The 14573-nt window shown below is 40.8% G+C and overlaps 1 protein-coding gene across 2 annotated transcripts in view; it reads left to right on the forward strand.

Annotated features, from left to right (window-relative positions):
- The window catches only part of LRBA (LPS responsive beige-like anchor protein), a 677685-nt gene that overhangs the window by 10103 nt on the left and 653009 nt on the right, over nt 1-14573 (forward strand). For both annotated transcript variants that reach the window (XM_068279131.1, XM_068279139.1), the window contains exons 2-4: nt 35-158; nt 3699-3891; nt 13337-14365. In XM_068279131.1, the coding sequence (XP_068135232.1) occupies nt 91-158; nt 3699-3891; nt 13337-14365 (1290 nt within the window). In that variant the 5' untranslated portion in view covers nt 35-90. The remainder of the gene's footprint in view (nt 1-34; nt 159-3698; nt 3892-13336; nt 14366-14573) is intronic.

Genomic DNA, 14573 nt, shown 5'->3' on the forward strand with positions numbered 1-14573 from the left:
CAGTCTTACCTAAATATCTTGCTTTTTTCTACAGTGATTCTGAAAGTGATAGCCACTCTCCTTCGTAACTCTCCTGCAACACAAGAAGTCATGGATGTAAGGCGGATGTTCTTGTCTGACATGATAAAGCTTTTCAATAACAGCCGAGAAAACAGAAGGTATACAGTTTACACTCGAGATGCCAATGGCTATTTGCTAATGTAAATCTTGTTTATGGTTATATGTTAGAATGTGTTGGTTAATGGGACATTTAACTCATCAACTCTGGTTTTCATTAAAAATGTCATCAATAAAACCACACTATAGCAAAGTAAAACACACTTTTGAGCTTTGCTGTGATATTGTTGTACTTCTCAAAGCATGTATTGTGTTTTTTTTGTTTTTTTAAATGTAAAAAATCACACTAAAGTAAACCCTACCTATGATGCTGCAGCAATAACGCGAGCAAGCCTGAAATGAAAGTAAAAAATAAGCAAAAAATAAAATAATCAATTGTATCTATAGTTCTAGCCCTAAGCAGGACTTTCCTGAAAGCCCATATTGTTCTGTTAGTTGTAAAGGTTGGAGTCTTAGGTTTCTCAGATGCATGTCTGCAGTCTTTACTGTTTCTTTTGCTTACTTTTTTTTTTCAAACACGCAGCAAGCACTTCGCTTGCTGCGTGTCTAGTCTGATCGCCGACGCAGATGCGCCGCGATAGAGGCCTCCCCCCAACCCCGTGCGCAGCCTAGCCAATCAGTGCCATGTAGCGCTGCGGGGTGGATCGGAACTCCGGATGACATCACGTCGTCGCGATCGTCGTGATGGCGACGGGGGAAGCCCTCAAGGAAATCCCGTTTCCTTACGTGGCTACACGCCGGCGGCGATCGTAAGTACGCGCTGGATGCCGCAGGGAGGGGGCATCATAGCGCTAGGCTAGCTACATGATTTAAAAAAAAAATGTAACAAAAACTGCTGCGCCGCCACCCTGGCGCAGGTAATAGAACGCCAGGGTGGTAAATCACTGCAGCTGCTGATAAATAGTCATAACATAATGAGTGAGAGAGTAGCAGTACTGTTCAGTCTCTGTATATAACTTTATACCAAAGAGGATAGGACAAACAAAAAAGCGTGTCTACAATACAAATATTGTGGGGCTCACAACCTGCAGCCCTTTTTTATATTTATCTCTGACATTTCCAATTAGAAAGGAAAATTAACATATTTTACCGTATTTTTCGGACTATAAGACGCACTTTTTCTCCCCCAAAAGTGGGGAAAAAAAGTTGCTGCGTCTTATAGTCCGAATGTAACATGTTCTAGTCCTACCTCCCCTGGTGCTGGTTTCCGTCAGTTGTACATGGAGTAGCAGGCGGCAGCAGCGCGATCCAGAGTGTTAAGTGGCTTAGCAGCAGCCACTGTAATTATGCAAATTGCTGGTCCTTTGATCTAAATCTTCTTAGCGGGCCCCGCAGCAGCGCGATCCATAATGTTTCTATGCGGCATAGAAGCCGCTGATATCCCCAATGCTGGTCCTTTAATCTTACATTCTTTATATGTCCCGCAGCAGCGCGATCCGTAATGTTTCTATGCGGCTTAGAAGCCGCTGATATCCCCAATGCTGGTCCTTTAATCTTACATTCTTTATATGTCCCACAGCAGCGCGATCCGTAATGTTTCTATGCGGCATAGGAGAAGCCGCCGATATCCCCAATGCCAGTCTGTCCCGCAGCAGCGCGATCTGTAATGGTTGTATGCGGCCGTTCGTCCCAATGCTGGTGCTTTGATCTCGCCCAGCATCATTGCAATCCCGGTGTATTCAGCCGCTATAGCGCAGGGTCCTCAGAGGCTTCCGTACTACATTGTTTATGTGCGTCACCCCATGACCCGGCGCACGTGCGCCTCAGGTCATGAGAGGGCGCAAGTAGACAGGGCAGTACGGAAGCCTCTGAGGACCCTGCGCTATAGCGGCTGAATACACCGGGATTGCACGGATGCTGGGCGAGATCAAAGCACCAGCATTGGGACGAACGGCCGCATACAACCATTACAGATCGCGCTGCATGCGGGACAGACTGGCATTGGGATATCAGCGGCTTCTCCGATGCCGCATAGAAACATTACGGATCGCGCTGCTGCGGGACATATAAAGAATGTAAGATTAAAGGACCAGCATTGGGGATATCAGCGGCTTCAACTATGCCACATTGTGGAACATGCTCCTGCGGGGCAAGAAGGGGAGATTAAGATCAAAGGACCAGTAATCTGCATATTTACAGCGGCTGCTGCTAAGACACTTTGAAACATTGTGGATCACATGGTGCTGCTGCTGCCACCCCACTGTGCATCTCATTAAGATCAATTGCACAGCATGGACACCCAGGCTGGTGAGATATCATTTAATGTAATTTTATTGGTTAGTTAGTGTGGCTGAGGAAAAGGGGGAGGAGGTTGTGTAGTGTAGTGTAGTGCAGTGTAGCTGGGAGGGGGAGGAGGAGGGAGCAGGGGTTTGTGTAGTGCAGTGTAGCTGGGGTGGGGGGCAGCAGGGGCACTGAAGTTTAGTTTAGTTTGTGGGGGCAGCACTGGTTAATGTAGCTAGGCAGTATAACAGACAGAAACATCTAGGGGGGGGGGAAGGAAAGGTCCATAAGACACTCCTGGACCATGGATGCACCCAGGTTTAGTATGTATTTTTTTTCTCCTGGTTTTTGTCCTCTAAACCTAGGTGCGTCTTATGGTCCGGAGCGTCTTATAGTCCGAAAAATACGGTAATTATTTTAGAGTCAGACATTTTTGAAGTGATTGCTTTCTATTTCACTGAGGTCTTTTCATGTACAGAATGTTAGATGCTTTGCTTTTGTGTATCGAAGTTTACGTGCACTGCCTTTGCTGAATAACTTCTGACAGTTAAAGGGAACCTGAGGTGAGAGTGACATGGAGGCTGCCATATTTTTTTCCTTGTAAACAATGCCAGTTGTCTTGCAGTCCTGTTGAGCTTCTCGAATAAGTAGTGTTTGAATCAAAACCCCTGATCAAGCATATGGCTAATCCGGTAAAACCTGAGTTAGCTGAGTCAGAGTACCTGATCTGCTGCATGCTTGTTCAGGGTCTATGGATAAAAGTATTAGAGACACAGGATATAAAGGACTGCTAGGCAATTGGTATGGTTTAAAAGTAAAAAAATATGGCAGCCTCCATATCCCTCTCACCTCGGGTTCCCTTTAAAGGGAACCAGAGACGTTGGGGGAAAGGTTTTATACATACCTGGGGCTTCCTCCAGCCCCATAAGCCTGGATCGCTCCCACGCCGCCGTCCTCCGCTGCCTGGATTTGCCAGTACCGGGTCTCGTCATTGCAGTGAGTCCAGCCAGACGGCCAGCGGACGCGGCCAATTCTCCGCATCACAGGGGCTCCCTCCATACACTTGAGCGTGCGGCTGCCTACTGCGCAGCCACATGCATAAGGGTATGGAGAGAGAGCCCCTGTGATGCGGACAATTGGCCGCGTCCGCCGGAAGTGATGGGGCCCGGTACCGGCAATACAGAAAGCGGAGGATTGCGGCGAGGGAGCGATCCGTGCTTATGGGGCTGGAGGAAGCCCCAGGTATGTATAAAACCTTTTGCTATTTTTCCCTATCCTTCCTCTCTGGTTCCCTTTAAGCAGTTTTACTATATGATAGACTGTTATATTTATACCATTTTTATTTATTTTTTTATTTGTAGGAGTTTACTTCAATGCTCCGTGTGGCAGGAGTGGATGTTGTCACTGTGTTATTTTTACCCTAAAAACAACGAGGAACAGAAGATCACCGAAATGGTTTATGCCATCTTTCGCATCCTCCTATATCATGCTGTGAAATACGAATGGGGTGGATGGCGTGTTTGGGTGGATACAATCTCCATCACACATTCAAAGGTAATCACAGAAGAGATCACCCTTTCAAAAACCTCTCAAAAAGTGTTTTTACTGTATACAGTGGGCTACAACAGTTTGGGCAACGTTGTTTATTGTCATTATTTTCCCGTATAAATCGTTAGTTGTTATGATAAAAAAAGTCAGTTAAATATATCATATAGAAAACACACAGTGATATTTCAGAAGTGAAATGAAGTTTATTGCATTTACGGAAAGTGTGCAATAATTGTTTAAATAAAATTAGGCAGGTGCGTAAATTTGGGCACTGTTGTCATTTTATTGATTCCAAAACCTTTAGAACGAATTGGAACTCAAATTTGCTTGGTAAGGTCAGTGACCCCTGACCTACATACACAGGTGAATCCAATTATAATAAAGAGCATTTACGGGGGCAATTGTAAGTTTCCCTCCTCTGGTACATTTCTTTGAAGAGTAGGAACATGGAGATCTCAAAATAACTCTCAAATGACCTGATGACAGATTGTTCACCATCAGGGTTTAGGGGGAAGGATCCAGAAAGCTGTCTCAGAGATTTCAGCTGTCTGTTTCCACAGTTAGTACAAGAAAAAGCTGGGTCCACAGTTAGAACATATTGAGGAAATGGAATACCACAGGCTCAGTTCAAGTTAAAGGGAGGGTTCACGGAGAAATAAAAATACTAATCCACTTACCTGGGGATTCCTCCAGCCCGTGGCAGGCAGGAGGTGCCCTCAACGCCGCTCTGGAGGCTCCCGGTCTTCTCCGGTGGCTCACCCGACCTGAACAGGCCGGCTTCCAGGTCGGGCTCTTGTGCGCTCCCACATGCGTCTCACGCAGTCACACTGACGTTATCGGAAGTCCTCCAGGTTGTTCTGCGCAGGCGCAGTAGTTCTGCGCCTGCGCAGTAAAGTCCATAGGACATCCGATGACGTCAGCGCGACCACGTGAGACACACGGAGCGCAAGGAGAAGCCCGACCAGGAAGCCGGCCAGGTCAGGTGGGCCACCAGAGAAGACCGGGATCCTCCCGGAGCGGCGTCGAGTGCACGTCCTGCCTGCCACGGGCTGGAGGAAGCCCCAGGTAAGTGGATTAGTATTTTTATTTTTTTAAACAACTCCGTGGACCTTCCCTTTAAGGCTCAAAGTGGCAGACCAAGAAAAATCTCGGATAAGCAGAAGCAACAAATGGTGAGAACAGTCAGTCAACTCACAGACCAGCACCAAAGACCTACAACATAATCTTGCTGCAGATGGAGTCACTGTGAATTGTTCAACCATTCGGTGCACTTTACACAAGGAGATGCTGTATGCAGAGAAAGCCTTTTCTCTGCCCACAGCAAAAAGAGGGCCGCTTGAGCTATGCTAAAGCATATTTGGACAATCCAGCTTCATTTTGAAATAAGGTGCTTTGAACTGCTGAAACTAAATTTGAGTTATTTGGGCACAACAAGGGGCATTATGCATGGAGGAAAAACAGCATTTCAAGAAAAACACCTGGTACCTACAGTAAAATGTGGTGGTTCCATTATGCTGTGTGGCCTGTGCAGGGACTGGGAATCTTGTCAACGTTGAGGGACGCATCGGTTCCACTCAGTATCAGCAGATTCTGGAGAACGATTTCCAGGAATTGGTGACAAAGCTGAAGCTGCGCCGGGGCTGGTGCTTTCAACAAGACAACGACCCTAAACACTGCTCAAAATCCACTAAGGCATTCATGCAGAGGAACAAGTACAATGTTCTGGAATGGCCATTTCAGTCCCCAGACCTGAATATAATTTAAAATCTGTGGTGTGAGTTAACGAGCGCTGTCCATGCTCGGAAGCCATCAAACCTGAATGAACTAGAGATGTTTTGTAAAGAGGAATGGTCCAAAATACATTCAACCAGAATCCAGACCCTCATTGGAACCTACAGAAAGCGTTTAGAGGCTGTAATTTCTGCAAAAAGAGGCTCTACTAAATATTGATTCCATTTCTTTTTTGTGGTGTCCAAATTTTGCACCTGACTAATTTTGTTTAAACAATTATTGCACACTTTCTGTAAATCCAATAAACTTCATTTCACTTCTCAAATATCACTGTGTGTGTCTCCTATATGATATATTTAACTGACTTTTTATCGTAACAACCAACGATTTATACAGGAAAATCATGACTAAAATATTTGCAGATTTTTTTTTTGTTTAGTCCAAATTCACAAGTACATTTGATTGCCTCAGTTCCACGTTGCGTTCAACTGGCATGAAATTTGCGAGCAAGCCAGAAACGTGATCACAAGGTATACTGAAATGCATTTTCTAGCTGACTTTGATCTATGTCTGTTACTGGGACTATCATTAGCAAAATTTGCCACAAGGTGGTGCAAGTGTGCTGTGAAAGTAGCATAGCAGTGCCTTCAGTGCTGTCTACATCTTACAGCATACGTTTAAGAATTATACATTTAATAACCTTACTCTTCTTTTGCTGAGGGCCTGTATATTTTAATTTTGTGCAAGAGAACACATCGTGTGTTCGTCTCAACCAAAAAATGTCAGCTTACGGCCAGACTTGCGTAACAATGCATAGGTGTAATCTTCATTAGTTGAATAAGTTCTTCTGCAATTAACTCCCTTCATTGTTCTAAAGCAGACATAGCCTTTGGCGGAACAATTTAAGACACCTTTGTTTGATAAAAGAACAAGTGTTCCAAATCTGGAAAGGCTTTGCAGTGCTACATATCAAGATGCGTACGTCTGCTATAAAAAGCCAAAGAAACTCAATTGCAATTTTATTGTCCGGTATGATAGATTTCCTGCCACCTTTGTAGCAGGGTAGCTGTTTGTCAATGTAGCCCTCTCCCCCCACAGCTGCACCGCACTTACACCGACTAACTGCTTCACCAGCATAATTGCAGCACACTCCTTATTTTTCTTCAAAGTACACAGGCAGTTTTTGTGTCTTTATATATTTTGTATTTTACGATATTTTATTTGAGGTTGTTATTTTTTTTTTAATGAACTAATAAGAAAAAATAACCAGTTTTAACTTGAAAATTACAACATCTAACGTCTGTTTTATATTCTATGTTGTAAATTACACGCAGTCAAAATTTTCTTCAAATTATTTTAACTTTTCTGCATTGAGCTTGCTGGTGCTGATCATTTTTATCATATCACCTTTTGCAGATTTTTTTTTTAATATGGTGTAATTTGCAAACCTTTGCTTCGCTGCGTCGCTTATTGAAAAATATAATACAAAATATTTATTTTACAATTGATGTGATCAACTATCTTTGAGCATGTGTGCCCTTTGACATTTAAATGCCAAGGTCGGTGAACTTTGCGGTTGTGAAGTGTAAGTGGCTGCCTTTGTTTTTCAACATTAAAGATTTTTAAAATGTCCTTCGCAAAGGTAATAATTCCTGATTTTATCAGTATACACTGACTGAAACCAAAATCTACCTGGCTATGCCCAATAATTTGTCCGTGAAAGTTGGAAACTAGCTTGAAATAAAAAAGGATTAACTTGCAAAAAATACTGATGAAGGCATAGGATTTGCTGTTAAAAATGAAATTGGAATTTTTTTTTAGAATCTCCTTCGATTTCCTTGTCTTTATAAGTTGTTTTATTTTTATCTGCCGTATTGAAGACTTTTTATTTGACATTTCCAAACAACGTGCAAGTTAGCAGATTTCAGTACAATGCGTGGAATGTAGGAACAGTTGTGTTTTGTATATACCTTGAGAATTGTTGAGAATGTTCCCGCAGTGGGGTAAGGTTGGGAAGTTAAGTGAGCTATCATTACCCAAGCTTCTTTCCCTGGCTAAATGATTTCCATGCTTCTCTATGTAGAAGCCATATCTGGCGCTATGCAAAATTTCCATTCCAACATTTTTATCTTTGTGTAATTTCTGGTTTGCTTTTTTACCAGACTGTAGCATTTGTTTTAAACTATCTGTTACGCGCATACTTGTAAGGCCGCAACATGTAAATAATCCTATTGACCTGCGAGCAACGTAACTGTTGGATATACAAAAGTAGAGAATAGATTTGGCTAAAATACATTAAAAATGTATTAGTAATGTAATTTATTTGTAAAATTACTATTTCTACATCTATATATTTTTTCTTATGGGTGAATGAAACATTTATATGGCACTTGTTGCTTTAAAGGAGCAGCTCAACAGATTGTGATCGGTTTCAGGCTAAAACCGATTCACAATCTGTTTGCAGTAAAGGCAGCCATACGATCCCTCTCTGATCAGATAGGGATCTGTCAGCTGGTCGATCTAATGGCAAATCGACCAGTGTATGGCTACCTTTAAACTTCACTTGTTATCTATGCTAAAGAGCTTCTCTGAGCTTTCCGACCAGTTTAATGGGCTACAGTGCTGTTTTCTGAGACACTTATACTTCAAAGATACTGTGTCAGGCAGCGTCAGATAATAATTTTACTGCAGGGAAGTTGAAAGGGTCATTAGCCCTGCTCTGTTTCATAGTTTAAAATAGTGTGGTTTCTAAATTGCAAATATGGAATGATGCAATGAGGCTCTTTTCTTTGCTACTAACCTTCTATTTATTATCCGTACTCCACATACAATTCATTATATCATGATTTTTTTGTTTTGATTTCTGTGTAACTTTATGCACTGTTATAAAAGGAATAATGCTTTGTTTGCCTTGCCCATCTGCACATTCTTGACCCCACATGTTATATTGGCATAAAGTGCTGCTTCTAGTCAAACTTTTTCATCCACTTTCTGGTTTTATTTCATATTGCAATAAATATAACCAGTATGGCCTCTGTACTGAGAAGGCTGCAGCCCTTAATGGAAAACGGTGCACTGTCTCTAGAGTAAATGTCCTCTCCATGAAAAGAACAAAGTCTTGTGTAATAAAGGGTACAATTAGATGTTTTTCTTTTTTTGTCTTAAGATGCTAGGCCAGCTAGCACCCTTGGCTGTTACATACCGTCTAAAGGAGAAGCCATACACTGCTTACTGTACATTACTGAATGTCAACTTCATTTTGCTGGCCTGAGCCAACATTAGCATAATGCTGGCCTAAATCATTCTTAATAGAATTATGTATGGCTCTGTGCAGTAGATGTTACATAGTACATAAATCTAAAAGAGGCAGTAACCATCAAATAAAAAATGTAAGCGTGTGTGCCTTGACTCCCCAGTACCTCTTGTGGTCTATATGATCCAATGTGTAAGATGGGGTGCCAACCTTTTCGTATATATTGTATACTTTACATAGTACCTTGCACAATGGTGCAGATAATGAAAAAAAATTGAATACAGAAATATACACAGCTTTACTACAAACCCTAGAAAAGAGACCTGCCCATTCGAGCTAACAACTTAAGGGGTTATGGGATAGAAACAATAGTCAGATGAAGTAATTTTATCTGCAATGAAAATTGCTCTCTACTGACATGGACGTTCAAGCCAAATAAATCACTTGCAGGTAAACAAAACATGTATAGGTGATTTTTTTTTTTTATTATTACTGAAGCAAACTGCATAACAAAGTGGATCCAAAAGTCCTGGATTTACTTTTGTCCTTTAAAATGTTTAATTATTTCAAACATATAAGAATCTGTGAAGTTGCTCCTTTTTGGCATAAAGCCTCTACATGCAACTCTGATAACTCAGGATTCTGTATCCAAGTCATGTATTGTAATGTGATGGGACTTGTTTTTTCAATTTTTATTATTACAGGAACCAAAAGCAGAAGTTAACTATATGAAATTGTATGCAGTTTATTTGGTTTTGCAGTGTGCTGGTTTATCTGTAAAGTGAAGGTAAACTGTTAGATGCATTACTTTGGACTGTGGAACTAATATGTTTTCACCATGAACAGTTATAGATTAACTTTCCAATCTCGGTGAAGATTAATGATTGGTCTTTTAACTGGGTAATTTAGAACAAAATCTAGTAATTAATTGGAGGGTGTCCGCTTTCCATTACATATGCAAGTAACTGACAAATGACCAATACATTGACTGTGTGTTTATTTAGGCCTTGTTCACAACATGTGCATATTTGTGGGGTGTAATGCTACATGCACAGTGTGCAAAATGTATTGGTTCTTGCTTATATAAACATTTCTGTGCAGCAGTGTATTGTTTGAACTCACTGCCGTATGAATGCATGTTTGCTTGCAGTGCTGCCCCATTCACTGTAATGGAATGAGGTGAGCACTGCACAGAGATGAGTAACACAGTGGCCACCTGCTGTGGAATAACCAGTATAAAGTGGATGTAGTCTTGCTATTTACAAACACTGAGATTGTTGCACTGTACAATAGTAAAGCTTCTTTACCTATTTGCGATTCTGATTTATGATTTTCACTGAATGCTAGCAACACAGGAAAAACGCAGCATGCAGGATTTCTTTAATCATATAAAACATTGGAATCTGATGTAAAATCTCATCAAAATCGGAATCACGTAGTGTAAAAGAGCGCTAAGGCTTGCCTATTTTGAAGTTTTAGAAATGTAAAGAACAGACTATGAAATGTAAATTCAGAATCAAATTTTATATTGAGCAGTACTGAATTTAATAGCATAAATATGGGAAATGGTGATTTTACCCCAGGTACTGTAGAGCAGAGTTCTTTCAATGACTTTACTATTTTTAGTGAATTTTACTGAACATATTAATGTGATACACATCAACGCAAGCATTTGTTATTCATATTACTACATTGCAAAAAATGTTTTGGATATCATTTCTAGTACATACCATTACAGGTGTAATGGTCATCGTCGTCATCATCATCATAAAGCTTCTTGAGATACACAAATGCCATTCTATACTACAGCACTTTCTTAATGTAACAGTGCTCTTTGCAGTTAAACTAGAAAAGGCACGTGATGCAAAAAAGGCAATGATGGGCTATTAATATCCCACGACAATCCAGAAGGGATAGATAGTTATAAAGAAAAAGATCTGAGTTCTAGTAAACTAGACCTACAACCCTAACCTACAAAGCTCTCCACAATCTCTCTCCCCTGAACATCTCCTCACTAATTTCCAGATACAAACCTAATCGCAATCTCAGATCCGCACAGGATCTTCTGTTGTCCTCCTCTAAAATTACCACCTCCACACTCAAGTTTACAAGGTTTTGCACGCGCTTCACCCCTCCACTGGAAAGCCCTCCCAGAACATTCCGCCAACCTTTAACTGTAAACGCTGTCTAAAAAAAAATCACTTGCTCAGACAAGCATATGCGCTACCTTAGGTCACTTCCCTTTGTCCTAAGACCAAATTGCACTCCTACTAGATGTCCTAAACCACACTGCCTATATGTTTGTTGTATACTAACCCTCCTCTTGCCCCCCCCCCTCCCCCAATTCCATTTAGATTGTAAACTCGCAAGGGCAGGGCTCTCTTCCCCTTTTCATTATAAATTGTATTCATCATGTTACTTTATCACTGTCATTACCAGTTCTGTATTTTGTATCGTTTTTGTATTTTGTCACTAAATATGTATTGTGTATATTGGTGTACACCAGTGTTTCTCAACATTTTTTAGTATGTACTCCTTTTAAAACCCAGTACTCACCAAGTACCCCCTAGCAAAGTAAACATTATCACAAGTACCCTGTGACAAATATATATTTAATCGTAGTACATAATTGGTTCTAAACAATTTCCAAGCATTTACTATTGCTTTTAATGAGCTAAAACACTAATTTGGTGATTAAATAATCTAGCACTTTTTAAAACTCTAAACTTATTCTTGGTTTATTCACCAAGCATGACTGGGTAATGCCCAGAATGGGGATTAGCACATACAGGATTTAGAAAGTAAGAAAGAAAGAAAGAGAAAGAAAGAAAGAACACGCAATAACATCAACGTAAACCGGATAAATTTAAAGAGGCAGTTGTTCGATAAACAGTTAAACGGTTATGGCAGCCAGCAAACCGTGGCGGCAGCCTTAAGAGTTCAATAGGTTGACATCAGGGGGAGAGAAAGTGTTCCTGTGCCTTGAGTTTCTGGTGGAGATGGAACGAAACCTTCAGCCTGTCAGGAGTGGACTGGGGAAGCGGTTGCCTGGGTGTAAGTGGTCGTTGGCAATCCTCAATGCTCTGGCGTGCAGTCTGGTGTTATAGGGGAGGTCCACCGGGGGGAGGGGTTCCCCAATAATCTTTGCTGATCTGATGACCCTCTGTAGTTTTTCTGTTACTGGCAGAGGAACTGGATGAACAGAGGACAGATTCAATGGAGAAGTGCAAGCTTGAACAGTAGATGTAGTCCATCCAGTGTATGCAAGTTTTGTCACAGATTTAATTTGTCCTTCCTGCTGGCATTAATTTTTCGTCATTGTGCCATTGAGTCTTGTAAACAGTCAAAGTATTCTGCTTTTCCTTGTGTAGAAATTTTTTTTTTTTACAATTCATTTCTAGTCCCTAAGCTGTTGAGTTTCGAACACATCCATGTTATAGGAATCATTGTTCTGTTCTCTGCCACCCCAAAAATGTCTGAGGGAATAGTTGGGAATATATTTAGCTGCTGAGTTAGTGCTGCTACAATGCTCCAACTATTGTCCAAGGACTGTCTAGATCCTCTATTCTCAGCACATGGTATGCTTTCCCCAGGATGTATTTAGCTGAGCTCTGAGGTACTTGGTCAACACATTCATTAATAAAGGGATACATGCTGACGTAGTGTTGAGAAACATTGGTCTAGAGCAGTGATCTGAGGAGCTATAGCTATAGTAGACCATATTTCTATCCAATGACTGAAGGTATTGTTTACTCCAGTTTACCATTTCTGACATTAAAGATCTTTAAGTGAGCTTGGAGAAGTCATGCATGTAATATAATAACTACTCCTGAAGAGTGCAGATCTCTGTACTGGAGGAATGTAGCACAGCATAGAATCTGTGAGCGCAACGTAAGGTTGGGAGAAGTTCGTGCAGCAGTATTGTATCTTCGTGTAAAGGCCTACTTCTGTCAGGCAGAGTGAAGTCCTCTACGGTTATGTATCCTCTTCCATCACATAATAATGGACATGCCAGGTAACAAATGATTGGGCTGTGTATTTACTTTTTACACCCCTAAAAATGACTTCTCTCTTTATCTGAGTTAACTGTCCTTTTGAGTGTTTCAAAGTTATGAAGTTGTAGAACAAAAAATAAAACTTTTAAAGGAATTGTAGATTCAGGATATCCTTCCTAAAATATTTTGCAAGAAATGTTGGATCTGTGTGATTGACCGTATACATGTGTTCTGAAGGAGAATGACAGTTTAGTTACCTGTATTTATATTTAATTGAAATTGTTACCATGGGTAAAAACACAAGTAATTTTGGTCTTGCACATTTTGAGTATATGCTAGGCTTTAACACATTTTTTTCAGAATAAATGTATTAAGTTTTTGTTTAAATTCTTATGTTTTGTCATCATTTTGTTCAGATAATTTGAGACTAAGTTTGAACAATGTTTTATTTTTATTTTTGTTTGTTTTTTAGGTTACTTTTGAAATGCATAAAGAAAGTTTGTCTCAGGTCTTCAGGGAGTATGAAGGACCTGTTGATGGTGAAATGAGTTCTGGACCATCAAGTCCTATACGCACAGTTTCTGGAAGCAGACAAGCTTTAGAGGACAGGACTCAGACCCCACCTATGGAAATCTTAGAAATGCCTTCAGATGATACCGAAGGTCCTGCATTTGTTGAAACTGCACAAACTGAAAATGAATTTGAAGGCCAAGACTTCCATTCCAACACAAAGGACAATATGCAAACTGAAACAGATGTTGGAGATGCTGAAAAAGTTGACATATCTGAAAAACATAAAGAGGTTCATGCAGAGGAATTGGGAAAAGAGACAGGCGATCTTGAAAAAGTTGACATATCAGAAAATCAAAAAGAGGTTCATGCAGAGGAACTGGTGAAAGAGACAAGAGATCCTACAAATAGCGCAGAACCTCTTTCCAGTGACAGTCAGGATGCTGATGAAGCTACCATATTAAGTGCCAGTGATAATGAGGGTGAGCAGGCTGGTTCTTCAGACAGCTCCGTAAAAGTACTAAATGTGGAAAGCAAATCAGTTGGAGATGTCACTGATGGAGATGGTCCAGACTTGGCGGTTGGGACTGAGCTTTCACCAGAGAGTGAGAGTTCTGAAACCCAAGAAAAAGAAGCAGGCGCAGAAAGTAACATTGAAATACAATCACAAAGTGCAGAAACTTCTGATTCTTTAAATGTACCTTCTAGTGTTTTGTCAGAAACTCCCCCACAAGATGGTGCCACTCAGGATGTGTTAGAAGCAACACCTGTTTCTGAGGAACATGTTGAATCCTCTTCAGTGTCTGTAGAAGAGAGCATAGCTTCCACCAGCACACCTAACTCCCATGTTTCTGGGGATCACGGTGATCAGAGCTCTGATAAGAAAATTGCCAAGCTTGATGTTTCAAGTATTGCTTCGGACACTGAGAGGTTGGAATTGAAGGCGAGTTCAAATGGCGAATCAGAACAGTCTCTGAAAGGTGTTCATGAGGTAATTCATCTTCTTAAAGCCATCTGTTTGCTAAATTGGCAGCGTTCAATACATTTTCTTTCAAACGTCATGCCAATGTACTCTTGTTCTAATATGTTGCACTCGTATCAAGGAGTAAAGTACTGCACACAGTATTCTGGACTTTGTTCAGTATAAATAGAATGTAAATGCTAGTGCAACTTCCTCTCTGCTGTAAAAGATTAGCAAA

This window comes from Hyperolius riggenbachi, chromosome 1, assembly GCF_040937935.1.
Source record: "Hyperolius riggenbachi isolate aHypRig1 chromosome 1, aHypRig1.pri, whole genome shotgun sequence".
NCBI lineage: Eukaryota > Metazoa > Chordata > Amphibia > Anura > Hyperoliidae > Hyperolius > Hyperolius riggenbachi.